Source organism: Globicephala melas, chromosome 10, assembly GCF_963455315.2.
Source record: "Globicephala melas chromosome 10, mGloMel1.2, whole genome shotgun sequence".
Taxonomy (NCBI): Eukaryota; Metazoa; Chordata; class Mammalia; order Artiodactyla; family Delphinidae; genus Globicephala; species Globicephala melas.
The window spans coordinates 61,957,932-61,971,245 of record NC_083323.1 but is presented as its reverse complement, the minus strand read 5'-3'; the positions used below and the strand labels follow the sequence as shown (position 1 = coordinate 61,971,245).

Here is a 13,314-nt window from a genome sequence, read left to right as displayed (position 1 = left end):
TGTGAGAGTCAAAAAACACTGAATTTTCTTTAGTAGAGAAATGTGACCTTAAGAATGAAAAAAAGAGATAAGAGGTTAGATATCTATGTTGCTAAATTTGTTTTTCTCTCAGTCCCATCTCTGCATTTGAAATAGGGAGAAATGTAAGGTATAGAAATAAAGAGGGATTAAAAATATATTGCTGAAAACCTAAGATTTTTAGGTGAAAGAGGAAAGAAATAGAGAATGAGCATATTGACCTGTGGATAATGACTTTAGTGGAATTCCTTGGCATTTTCTGAAAAGGCATATGTTTTCTCTGGGCGTCTGAGGTGAGAAAACATAGTTCCTTGGCTTTTCCTGACCATAGAGATAGAGCAGTGGCCCTGCTTGTTCAGCACTTCTGTGATTCTGCTGACCTCGGCTCCTGTGCGTGGTGTCTTACAGACCAGGGGAATCAACCTCTCCTGCATCCGGACGTGTGTGGTGGTGGCTGAGGAGCGGCCCCGCATTACTCTCCAGCAGTCCTTCTCCAAGCTTTTCAAGGACATCGGTCTGTCCCCTCGGGCTGTCAGCACCACTTTTGGATCAAGAGTCAATGTAGCGATATGTTTGCAGGTGACTGTCATGAAATCTTGCTTGTGTGCGGGGCAGAGCCCAGGCTACCGCTTAGCTGCTGTAGGCCTCTGGGCTTTTTATTTGGACTTCACTGTACCTTATTTTGCCCATCTGTAGAATGAACATGGTAGCATCGTCCTTCACAGGGTCGTTCTGTAGAACCACTGAGTTTCTAGGTGCCAAGCACTTGGAGCTGTGCCCGGCAGTTGAGCTCTAATGTAAACGTTTACTCTAAGTAGTGGTTTTATGGTCCAAGACGATGAGTCGAGAAGATTTCTGAGTCCTATTTGAATTTTATTTATATGTTACCCTTTGTCTTCTGTCTCCTCCATCTTTTACGCCTTTTTTTTTTTTTTTTTTTTGCAAAAGAAGTACAAATAAGCCTGCATTCTTTTCTGCAGCCAGATGGCGATTTTGCCATGTTATCTTGGTGGGTAAATAACAGAAAAGAGGCTGAAATAACAGAAAAGAACTGAGTCTGATTTTATGTAGCTTGGAAGCTTGTAAGGCAAATACAGACATGGACAAGAGTGAGAGTCACAGAAGGTGGTGTAAATGGGTGGATACTTTCAGGTCCTCTGTGTCTGTGGTCGGATGACTTTGGAGCAGCATCATGACGCTTGAACTTTGGAGCCTGTTGTGGGCCCCTTGCTGCCAGCTTGGGCCAGTGCTGGTTTTGAGAGTCCCATGCATGCTGGTCTGTCTCATCCCTGCCTTGAGTCCAGGGGTGAGGACCCTCCTCAGCCTGGTAACCTTTCAGTGCTGCTTCGGCCCCCAGCCTACTCTACTCCCCTGGGGGAGGAAAGGAAAGAAAGATGAGAAGAAAGCAGGGCCAGGAGTCTCTTTCGTTATAGCCCTGCCTCATCGTTCAAAATAGAGTTTGGATTTTTCATGTATGTGACTAAATTATCTATTTCTTGATTTGAAAATGTAAAATATGGAAATACCATTCAGTTAATTTTAAATAAACAATACATTTATTTTTCTTTAGGGAACCTCAGGGCCTGATCCAACTACTGTGTATGTAGATCTGAAATCATTAAGACATGACAGGTACAGTAGATTGGTTATGCTTACTTTCTGTTAGCGTTCCTAAGCATGAAAAGTTCTGAGCCTTGAGAAAGTCAGCTCTCCCCACTCCTTCCTTCTGTTGGTGTCTTCTGGGGGGATGGGAGAAGGGAAGAAATTCATTTTCATTATTAATACCTAATAAGGTTTTCATTTATAAGAAGAAAGCTTTAATTCTCACAGTTGCTGCACTGTTCTTTAATATTAAAATGTAACACTGGTATTTTGTAACATTTGACATAAATTACACTAAAATGGATAGACTCTTTGCTCTGGAAGTTTAAAAATAACTGAGACAGACAGAATAAATGAGGCAGAGTAGGGTTTTTGAAACAACACTTTATCTGAGCCCCAGGAATAAAAGCCTTCCTCCTCAGCAGCTCACAGGTGAATCGTAGCTATACGCCAAGGGGAGCTCCTGGCGGAGGGCTCTGGGACCTTTTCCTGAGTCCCACTGACTTGGGCTGTGTTCACAGTGTGGCCCGTGGCAGTGACCCAGGCTGCACAGGCAGAGCGTCTCTGGTGCTGTGATTTTCAGCCTGGGGAGAGTTTGTCCTCCAAAGGACATTTGACAGTGTCTGGAGACATATGTATGGTCACAACTAGGGGATGCTACTGACATCTAGTGGGTAGAGGCCTGGGATGTTGCTAAACATACTACAGTGCACAGGATAGTGTCTTACAAAGAATTATAACAAAATATCTGACTCAAAATGTCAGTAATGCTGAGTTTGAGAAACTGCTCTGATGTGAGGAGAGATAGATTAGAGGTTTGGGGAGGCAGTGTAAATAGCTGTGGTAGATGCGGTGCAGTCATTTTTTTTTTTAAGGCTCTTATGTTGTAAATATTGTTTTTCTGCAGGGTTCGTCTTGTGGAACGGGGTGCCCCCCAGAGTTTGCTCCTCTCAGAGTCTGGAAAGGTAATTTGTTCTGTTAACCGTTGGGAAGGTGGTCTGTGTGTAGAAGTAGTTAGTTTTTGTTTTCTGTGGGGTGTTTTTTTGTTTGTTTGTTTGTTTGTTTGTTTGGCTGTGTTGGGTTTTCGTTGCTGCACGCAGGCTTTTTCTAGTTGTGGCGAGCGGGGGCTACTCTTCATTCCATTGTGTGGGCTTCAGTAATTCTGGCATGGGCTCTAGAGTGCAGGCTCAGTAGTTGTGGTGCATGGGCTTAGTTGCCCTGAGGCATGGCACATGGGATCTTCCCGGACCAGGGCTCAAACCCGTGTCCCCTACATTGGCAGGTGGATTCTTAACCACTGCGCCACCAGGGAAGTTCCCCCGGTTTATTTTTTATTTTTTTTTTATTTTTTTTTGCGGTACGCGGGCCTCTCACTGTTGTGGCCTCTCCCGTTGCGGAGCACAGGCTCCGGACGCCCAGGCCCGGCGGCCGTGGCTCACGGGCCCAGCCGCTCCGCGGCATGTGGGATCTTCCCGGACCGGGGCACGAACCTGTGTCCCCTGCATCGGCAGGCGGACTCAACCACTGCGCCACCAGGGAAGCCCCCCGGTTTATTTTTGAGGTTGAATCTTGTTATATCTCTGTCTCCACTGAGCACAATCCCGTGAGCACCGTCTCCACTCCTGGCTTTGTATACTCCCTCACCTCACTAAAGAGATGGGGGCGGGGAACTGCATTTCCTAGAGGTCATTAGATTTAATTGAACCCCGTCTTTGTGTTTTCTCTTTGATTCTTAGATTTTACCTGGAGTGAAAGTAGTTATTGTTAATCCAGAGACCAAAGGCCCTGTTGGAGACTCTCACCTGGGAGAGGTATGTATAATATTCCCCTTTACTCTGAAGAGTCAGCAGTGAAAGACTTTAGGGTTCATATTTTAGAAGTCAGGAAACTGTGGATATAGCTTTTCCCTCATGGTGAATTTTTGAAAGTTTTCATCTTTCTCTGTGAGGCTCAAAACTGACATGGACAGAGGGGAAATTGAGACCAAGATGGAGTGAAGATTTAGGCACCGAAACTAGAACTAGTCCCAGATTGGTCCACTGACATACCCTTAACTGAAAAGGAAAATGGGCAAATCCCACCTGTTCCCACCTATTAAGGAGTGGAACTAAAAGGAGCCACAAATTTTAAATTTTTAAAATTTATACAAATTTTATATTTTATTCCAAAATGTATCCATTTTTGTATTAGTATAAAAATATTTAAGACTTAATTTTTCTTCCCCCAAATCCCTGAGAGACACTGATATCTCATCTCATAGCTCACTGGGAGCAATGTTGTGGGTGCACGAGGCAGATGACCCGGGCTCTGCCAGTTACCAGCTTCTTGTGATTGGGCAAGTTACTTAACGTCTCTGTCCTCAGTTTCCTCAACCATAAGTAATAATGGCACCCACCTAGTAGGACTGTGTGACAGTTAAATGCATTAATACCTGTATCTGTCATATATTTGGAACAGTGCCTGTCACACAGTGAATACTAGTTTTGTTACCATCGTCGGCTATTGCTGTGTTTACATTGTAAATTCAAATAGCCTGTAGTATTTTCCCGCGGTCTTCGTAACTTAGTTTCAGAGCATAGAAATGATCCCTTGATGCATTTGTGAGACTCTGAAAGAGGCTGAGAAATGAGCCAGGGAGGGCTTCCCTGGTGGCTCAGTGGTTAAGAATCCGCCTGCCAATGTAGGGAACATGGGTTCAAGCCCTGGTCCGGGAAGATCCCACATGCCGCGGAGCAACTACGCCCATATGCCACAACTACTGAGCCTGTGCTCTAGAGCCCGTGAGCCACAACTGCTGAGCCCACGTGCCACAACTACTGAAGCACGTGCACCTAGAGCCCATGCTCCTCAACAAGAAAAGCCACAGCAATGAGAAGCCTGTGCACCGCAACGAAGAGTAGCACCTGCTCGCTGCAACTAGAGAAAGCCCGTGCGTGGCAACGAAGACCCAACGCAGCCAAGGATAAATAAATAAATAAACTTATTTTTTAAAACAAGAAAGAAAGAAAGAAAGAAATGAGCCAGGGAGGCAATGTAGCCTCAAGGTTAAGAGCACGGCCTCTGTGGCCACCCAGGCTTGGGTGTAGGTTTCCTTGTTTCTGCATCTTAGGCAAGTTACTTAACTCCTTTTTTTTTTCATCTGTAAAATGGGAATAACAGTAGTACAAACTGTATTGTCATGTCATATATGTCAGGATTGATGGAGGTAAGGCATATAATACTGTTCAGCACATGGTAAACACTTGATAAGTGACAGCTGCCTTTATTGTTGCAGCTGTGTTGTTACTATAAAAATGAGGTTAAAAAACCAAAATAGGGACTTCCCTGGTGGTCCAGTGGGTAAGACTCCGTGCTCCCTATGCAGGGGGCCCAGGTTCGATCCCTCGTCAGGGATCCCACATGCTGTAACTAAGATCCCATCCCAACTAAGAGTCCGCATGCCGCCACTAAAAGATCCCACAACTAAGACCCAGTGCAGCCAAAATTAATTAAATTAAGCCAAAATCATCTGTCCCAGAGAACTGAATTGATTCTGGCGAAATGTGACCAGTGCTTTTTCTTGTTGTAGATTTGGGTGAACAGTCCCCATACAGCCAGTGGCTATTACACCATCTATGACAGTGAGACTCTTCAAGCTGACCATTTCAACACCCGCCTCAGCTTTGGGGATCCTGCTCAGACCCTGTGGGCTCGAACAGGATACCTGGGTTTTGTCCGCCGGACCGAGCTCACAGCAGCCACCGGAGGTATCTTCAGCAGTTCCTCACCCCCGTCCTGCTGCGCTTTGCAGCCCCTAGCACGGGCTGGCCTTCCGCAGCCTGCCTTTGGATGTGGAGTGTGTGTGTTGAATTATTCCCTTCTCCGACTCTTGAACCCATACATGAACTTGTATTCATTTGAAGTAAGACTTTGCCCTCAAAGAGGACCCAGGGAATAAGCACTGGGGCCCCGTGTCAGCATCCCTGACCTGTGGGTTGGCTCGGCCAGGCAGTCATAGAGATGTGCCTGGTGATGGGTAGATGCCTCTGGCAGGACTCGGCCCTCAGCAAGCTCCTGGGACAGGTATTCCACCTTTAGTCCCTTGCTCCTAAGCCTTGCGAGCGGGAGGCAGTGCAGAGGAGCCAACCTGCCGAAGCACTCTGTCCCTTCAGCGGCTCACGTTGGACACGAGCCTGCTTGGCAGGGCTCTCGTGTAAGCAGCCCCCAGCCATCCTCTGCCCACTGGGCAGCCACAGTGAAGCCGTGATTTCAACCTTCCTGACGGCATGAATGGCCATTTTAAAATACCCAGCACCAATTGCATCATCCACACCCAGAACTGACACAGATCACTCACTGGACTTGAGCAGCTGGAACTGAGCCAAGTCACTTCTCCTTCACCCCTTGCATGTGTTCCCCACTGACCAGCTCCAGAGTGTCTCCATATTTCACAGGGAAGTAGAATAACATACTGGTGGTGAGGGAAGCATGCCTAGCCAGGTGCCTTGGTTTGGAAGCCTACCTCTGTCATTTGCTGTATGACCTTGAGCACTCACTCAACCTCTCAGTTTCCTACCTGGAAAATGGGAGTGATAACGTTTCCTGCCTTGTGGAAATGATGTGAGATTAAATGACATAATGCCTTCAGGTGCCTGGGACAGTGACTGGCACCCAGAAAACACTCGAGAGTCATTAGCTATTCTTTCCGTTGTTTTTGTTACTACAGTCTTCAGCTCTTGTATGATGGGACTCTGCTGGCCTTCCTCATCCTTCTCTCTCCAACAGCTCCTAGCAGTTTGTTTTGCTAAATTTTTCAGAAATCTTCCTTTTCCTGAAAATACAACATTCTGTAGACCTAGCTAAATCATCTCTCTTCTTCTTTTCAGTATCTATATAGACATAAACCATGTAGCCTTGTGTATGCAGTGTGTGCATAAAATCTTTAAAAAAAGATTTCTGCAACGTCCTGCTGGATTACAAGCCTATTAATAACCAGGACTAGAGTCTCTGTGGAGTCCTTGAAGATGTCTAGGAACAATGACATATGTTCACTTCTTTTCCATCTCAAATCCTCTCCCCTCCTCCCCTCCCCAGCCATCATCTGGCTAATTCCTATTTATCCTTAAAAGCTCAGCATGGCTTCAGCTTTTCCCTTTCTGAACCCTTGAGCTGAGCTCAGGGAGGGGGGGCCCTAGTGCACACTCGGGTCGCTGGGCTGACCTCATCCCACCTGATGTCCATCCATAGGACATCTGTTGTGTGTGTGTTTCCCCCACTAGACAGTAAGTATCTTCAGAGCAGGAATCATGTTATATCATCTTTGTCTCCGCAGCACTAGGCACAATTCCTGGCACGTGGTAATAATAATAATGACGATAGCTAATGTTTTCAGCACTTACAGTGTACCAGGCATCATATTAACTCCCTTAAGTGAATTGAATCCTCACAGCAGCCATTTATTATTACCCCTGTCTCACAGAGGGGAAGCAGGACTCAGAGACTTAAGTTAATTCTCCACGTTACGGAGCTGGTGAGTGGTGGCGCCAGGTGACGTGGCAGGCAGTCTGGACCCTGTGCTCTTAACTCCAACGATGTAGTACACTCAGTGCGTCTGATGAACCAGGTTCCTCTTTCTCTCCCCATCAGAGCGTCACGATGCCTTGTACGTGGTGGGAGCTCTGGACGAGACACTGGAACTGCGAGGCCTGCGGTACCACCCCATCGACATCGAGACCTCGGTGTCTCGGATCCACAGGAGCATGGCCGAATGGTAAATCCCCTGCACAGCATAGGTTCCCCCGCAGCTGCGGTACCAGTTAAAGTTGCTCTGTAGTCAGCCGTCTGTAGCAGACCACCTACGGCTGTGGAACTCCAGGGGAGCCAGAAAATAAACGGACTGATCCTTGTCTGGCAGTGTGCCGTCTGCTAAGACAGGCTCCGTGGACTCGTGGTGGGGCTGGGTCCTTTTTAATGGTAGACGCTTACCGTTGGAAGGGACCTAACTGATCATCCGCCTCTAGAAAGTTGGTAGAGGGTGGTGGGAAGAACCATGACTTTCAGGTCAAAAGACCCAGCTGGAAGGCCCAGCGCTGCCAGCGTTCCCAAGGAAAGAGGCTGCTTTCCTCATCTGAAAATGCCTCCTCTGCTCCTTCCTGATTATCAGGAGGATCCAGTGAGAATGTGCTTTGTAAGCTATCAAATGGTAAGCAGATGAAAAGGACTGTTATTATTATCTGGTCCAGGTTCCCTCTTAGTGCGGGAATTCCCCCTACAGTACCCCTGACAAAGGATCATCCGACCTCAACGTTGACTAAAAATTTCTTAAAATTAGAACTCTGTAGTTTTTACCTATTTGCTTTCATCGTGGATTCTTAACAGTACAGAATCCATCCAGTTTCTTTTTATACATGTTTAAGTCAATGTGTCCTTCTCAGGTTTTTTTTTTTTTTTTTCATGCAAAGTAGCCACAGTTCTTTTAATGGTTTGTTCATGCTTTCCAGATGCTTCTTTGTCTTGCTTTTGTCAGAGTCTCTCCTCTGAACAGACCTGAACAATGCCCATGAGGTGTAAGAACAACGCAGAGAAGTTGGGCGCCATGGTTACCCCCTAATTTTAACCATTTGACCTTTGATGCTACCAGATATTGTGTACATTTTTCTTAAGGACTGAATCTGTTTTTCAAAGCAGTTCAACACTGCAAAACACAAGTCAGGTCATACCTTCTAACCCAGCAAACCCCACTGAATGTAAGGCAACTTTCTACCTTATAGCACAATAGGAGAGAGCGTGTATGGGGCACTGAGTTCAGATGAGGCCAGGCCAACTCCCTTCCCGTTTGGTATTATAATATAGATAATAATCTTAGTCAAAGCTCTTATGTTGCAAATATCAAGAATTCTCTTCAAAACAACTTAAGCAAAAGAGAGTTCATGGACAGAATACCTGGTTATCTCAGAGGTTCCTAGAAGTCTCTGACCAGCTCTGGATCTCAAGAAAGGTAGAAACAAGGAATGGGAAGGCCATCAGGAACCACCGTCTTCTCACTTTCTAGAGCCATGTGGGCATCCACTTCATTCTTTCTCTCCTCCCTGAAGAGCCATTCTCTGTACTTCTCTGCACACCTGCTACCCCAGAACGTTCAGTCCACGTGTCCTCAGTTCAGGTGACCAGCTAACAACTTTCATTCCCACTTCCAAACTCCCAAGAGATTTTAAATGGCTCAGCTAATCAGCTGTGATCGTAGGGGCAAGGTCATGTATTAAAGACGTGGCTGAGAGCCTTCTGGTTGGATCCAAGCGAGAAGGCAGTTCTCAGGGAAAATGGGGATAAGTCTTGGGCAGACCCTGTAAGAGATGACATGTTAACTGAATGTCATTGAAATTTCAGTGCCGTGTTCACGTGGACCAACTTGCTCGTGGTGGTTGTGGAACTGTGTGGCTCTGAACAGGAGGCCCTAGATCTGGTTCCTTTAGTGACAAATGTCGTCCTGGAGGAGCATTACCTCATCGTGGGCGTCGTAGTTGTGGTGGACCCAGGCGTTATCCCCATCAACTCCAGAGGAGAGAAGCAGAGGATGCACCTCCGTGACAGCTTCCTCGCTGACCAGCTGGACCCCATCTATGTGGCGTATAACATGTAACCAGCCTTGTGGGGACTGCAGGGGCCATCCTGCAAAACCACAGGACCAAAGACCCGTGACTAGGAGGAAGCTTTCATATGGTGTGAAATAAGCTGAGATGGCTACATTATATCCTTCATCTCATCCTGTGGGATTCTGCAATCACGTGACACACAGGAAAGGGGAATTCTGTGGTAGCAAATGAAAAAAATATTAACAGTCTGTTGGTCATGAGCTTTGACGTAGTGTGAGCAGCACGTTACTAAAGCAATTACATCCATGTTGCATTTTTTTCATCTGTTGTATATAGTTGTATTTTTATCTAATGCTGTTTTAGAATTTTGTAAGGGAGTTTAATGAATTCATGTGATGGGGTAGTCTGAGTTACACAGTTCCCCGCTCTGTACTGTATTTTGCCATTTTACCATAGTTAGACCTTCTGCGGGTTTTGTTAACACAGAACTACTTGGCTTACTTTCAGTTGACCCATAGCAAATCAGATAACCCACTGAATATGAGAATTACTTTATATATAGAAAATTCTTGATGGTAAAACATTTTGACCAGTGTTTTAAACATGTAAATAAGAATACACATAATTCAGCTAAAAATTGAAGAATTGGCTTGTATAGTTGTAACAACTAAAGTAGAAACATTTCTACTTTGAGAGAATCTCAGTATTCTCTGGATGCAGTGTAATTGAATAGGTGACTAAAAAGTGCAAATTGTTCGCAGGTTTTGCTGCACATTGTACTGTGTCTCTGTTGGCTGGTGTATTTTATAAACTGAAGCTGCCTATGTTTGTTTTTTAAGCTTGCATTCCCAGAATCAGCTTAAGCTTTTAAGAATTCAGCCTGTTTCTACAAACTGAATAATCTCAGCTGAAAAATCAACATGTTAGGAAAAGCTAAGATTCATTAGATCCCACCCAGTTCTAAGGAACCGGAATAACTCACTCCGGCCCCCAGTGTTGAAACCGTCTTTCACGTTTAGAATGACTGCATAAGAATTTAGAATTTCCTCTTTTCCAGGCCCATTGTATACTGTGTCAGCAGTTATACATCTAGCTTTTCTTTTCTGAGGACTGAAGAGCATCCTCTGTTCTTCCAGTTCACGAGGGCGGGGATTTTAAGAACAAGAGCAATAGGCTGGGAAGGCAGTGGGATCGATAGTCACGCGAAGGCATAAGGCCTCGTAACTGCATGTCTCAGAACTGACCGATTTGGGTTGCCAAAGTAGCCAGGCTTATGCTGAAATAGGGGAAGTCTGATGTATGCAAGAAACTCTTTTGAAATAACTGTGGTGCCCAGGCCAAGCGGACAGAGCCTGGGACTGAGTTTGGCCTCTGGCTCGGTTTCCTTTCTTTGGTCTGATACTTCACATATTTGAATATAGTTGAATTTTATTATTTTTTTCTTACAGAAATATTTTTTAAAATTAAAAAAAAAAAACTCAAAGTGAACAGAGTTAACTTGTTAAATCAGAATGGTTCTCTTTGACCCACTCTGGTCTATTGTGTAAATATTTATTTAGACTATTTTAATAATACACATTATTTACCCCACTGTAACATCATGTAAACTAAATATGTTTTTAAACAATTTTTTAGACTTGTAATTACCCTGAAAATAAGGTTTATAATGCAAAGACCAGACCCTTCGCCACGGCAGCACTCCTGGGGGGCTGCCCTTACACAGTCTCATGACTCAAAGCCACTTTATTGCCTCCCTTTTACATAACCCTCTTTTCCTCCCAACTCGTTCTCCGCAGAGGGAAGACCTCAAGACATTTTCCAGTTCCAGATCTCTTTTTCAACATTTTGGATGACGTTAACTTACACATGATGGGAGAGGTTCTAGGATGTACAGGAAAAAAGCACTTGCATTGGGGTAAGAAATCCAGTGACTAGCAGAGAAAACAGCCTGCTTATTTGGAAAGTAATTTTCTTAAGACGGTTTTTAATGATTCACTAATCAAAGCAAGGGACCCTGAGGATCTTCTATCTCCGTAATCCACAAGTTCTAAGAAAAAGGTATAAGGCAGAGTCTATCCTATGGGTTGCTTTCATAATTCTCATTACACAAGTTAGGGTGTCTGCTAGAAATATACTGTGAGCCACATCTGTCATTTTAAAATTTCTAGTAACCACATTTTAAAAAGTAAAAAGAAACAGGTGAAATTGATTTTAATATATTATTTAGCACAATATATGAAAAATACTTCAACATGGGATCAATATAAAAAATTATTGAGATATTTTACTTTCTTTTTTTCATATTATGTCTTTGAAATCCAGTGTGTATTAAGCACATCTCAATTCGGACTAGCCATATTTCAAGTTTTCAGTAGCCACACATGGCTGTTGGCTACCATACTGGACTGTGCAGATTATACTCATTCCTTCAAATAAAATATTCCGTTAATCTCATGGTATGGCCAACTCCCAGTTATTTAGGGGCTGATTATCTAGTTTTGAAGTTCCTCAGGCCTCTGATTTATTGTTATTTTTTTTGCTTTCTGCCTTGTGGCTGCTTTATTTATCTTTTGCCTATCCCCCAAAGCCAGAATAAGCTGGTGGAGGAAAGAAAACTAAGATGCTAAGGTGTGTCTTTCGGGAACTTCACCAGTAACTCTGGTAAAGTATCCTCTGGAAGGGGAAGAGAGTCAGTCATTAGTTTAGAGGTGTTTGTGGGATCATCTACAGATCTGATGCCTAGTCTGTTGCAGACTTGGTAAGAAAACTTTCTCTTGGTGACACAACGCTCTTAGTCTTTCCACACTAAGTAGAACCTTTGTGGTAGAACTGACTCTTAAGAGAGGCCCCAAAGCCCATTATTAATAGAAACAGCCTGGCCAAAACTTGGGAACATATTGTGTCTGGGTTTTTATGCCTGTGGGGAGTGGGGGTGGGGGCGGGGGGACTAAAGAATAGCAAGCCCTCATTTCAGATAAGAGAAACCTATTCATCTGAAAGTTTTTGAAACTCTTTCTGCCTCTCAGCAGAAGTAACAAGGTAGATCAGGAAGGGGCTTCCTCAGAACAAATGCCATCTCCTGCATCAGTGAGACCTTGGGAATGACCAGCATGCTAATGGGCATCAGTGAATCCACACTCTTTATTTCCTTCCTGCCTCATAAAGGGCCCCTGCTTTCCCCGTACCAGATCCTCCTGAAGTTGTGCTGCCTCAGGCTGTTTAGGGACCATTGCCTGTCTATTGGTCATAGGAGTGTCTCCTTAACTTTAGTCCCTGGGCAATGCTTGCTTAATGCTTTTGTTGAATCAACAAAGGGCCCGAGGCCTTAGGCTTTTTTGTTAAGGTCTGTGCCCCAGGCATGGTGCTCAATATCTTGGCCAAATAAATTACTTTCCTTGAATATCCAGGAATCTTTAGACTGAAGCAATGAGGAGTTATCACCTCACCCTCAAACTACAACATGATCTATGCCTTAGAGTTGTTTTTGTTGTCTGCTTTCGTGTAAAAACAAGAGTATTTGGAGCAAGCTGCAGTACTCCAAATACAAAATAGGCCTTTTCTTTATCATTCATTCAACATTTCTGGTTTAGGTCTATGTAGATGGGCCATGTTATTTGTCCAGAGGAAGAGAGTGTAAAGATATAAGAATAATTTTTTAGTCCTAAATGCTGTTTTGTTTATTTTTTGTCAAGATATTTACCAGTGTCAGATTCAAACTATAGTACTGTGTAATTATGTATAAAGTTTTTTTTTATTTATTTGAAATTAGACTAGATATACATTTTTAAATTTAACATCTGGCTGGACAGTGTTCTATTAACTCATTGAATGTGTTTCCTTTGTCTTGTGTTAATAAATATTGATGCCTGATTATGTTTAATGCTTCACACATCGGGAGAATTGATAAATTGGAATTAATAAATTTTAAATTTAACTTCAGATGGTAAGACCCAAAGATACCTGGAGAGGTCTAAGGAAAATGAACACAGAGATCCGAAGTTATAGCAAATCAGTTCTATAAAAGGAGGCCAGATTGAGGAACAATAGAGAGTCATTTTGAAAACTAATAAGCCTTTTGTCCAGACCAATTATAACTTAGTTTTCCTCCTACCCCTGTAGCATT

The 13,314-nt window shown here is 44.0% G+C and overlaps 1 protein-coding gene across 4 annotated transcripts in view; it reads left to right on the top strand.

Moving 5' to 3' along the window:
• DIP2B (disco interacting protein 2 homolog B) overlaps positions 1-13,061 on the top strand; it is a 235,546-nt gene extending 222,485 nt beyond the window's left edge. For all 4 annotated transcript variants that reach the window (XM_060305617.1, XM_060305618.1, XM_060305616.1 and 1 more), the window contains 7 exons: positions 427-597; positions 1,589-1,650; positions 2,528-2,585; positions 3,357-3,431; positions 5,189-5,366; positions 7,246-7,369; positions 8,986-13,061. In XM_060305617.1, the coding sequence (XP_060161600.1) occupies positions 427-597; positions 1,589-1,650; positions 2,528-2,585; positions 3,357-3,431; positions 5,189-5,366; positions 7,246-7,369; positions 8,986-9,238 (921 nt within the window). In that variant the 3' untranslated portion in view covers positions 9,239-13,061. The remainder of the gene's footprint in view (positions 1-426; positions 598-1,588; positions 1,651-2,527; positions 2,586-3,356; positions 3,432-5,188; positions 5,367-7,245; positions 7,370-8,985) is intronic.
• The last annotated feature ends 253 nt before the right edge of the window (positions 13,062-13,314 follow it).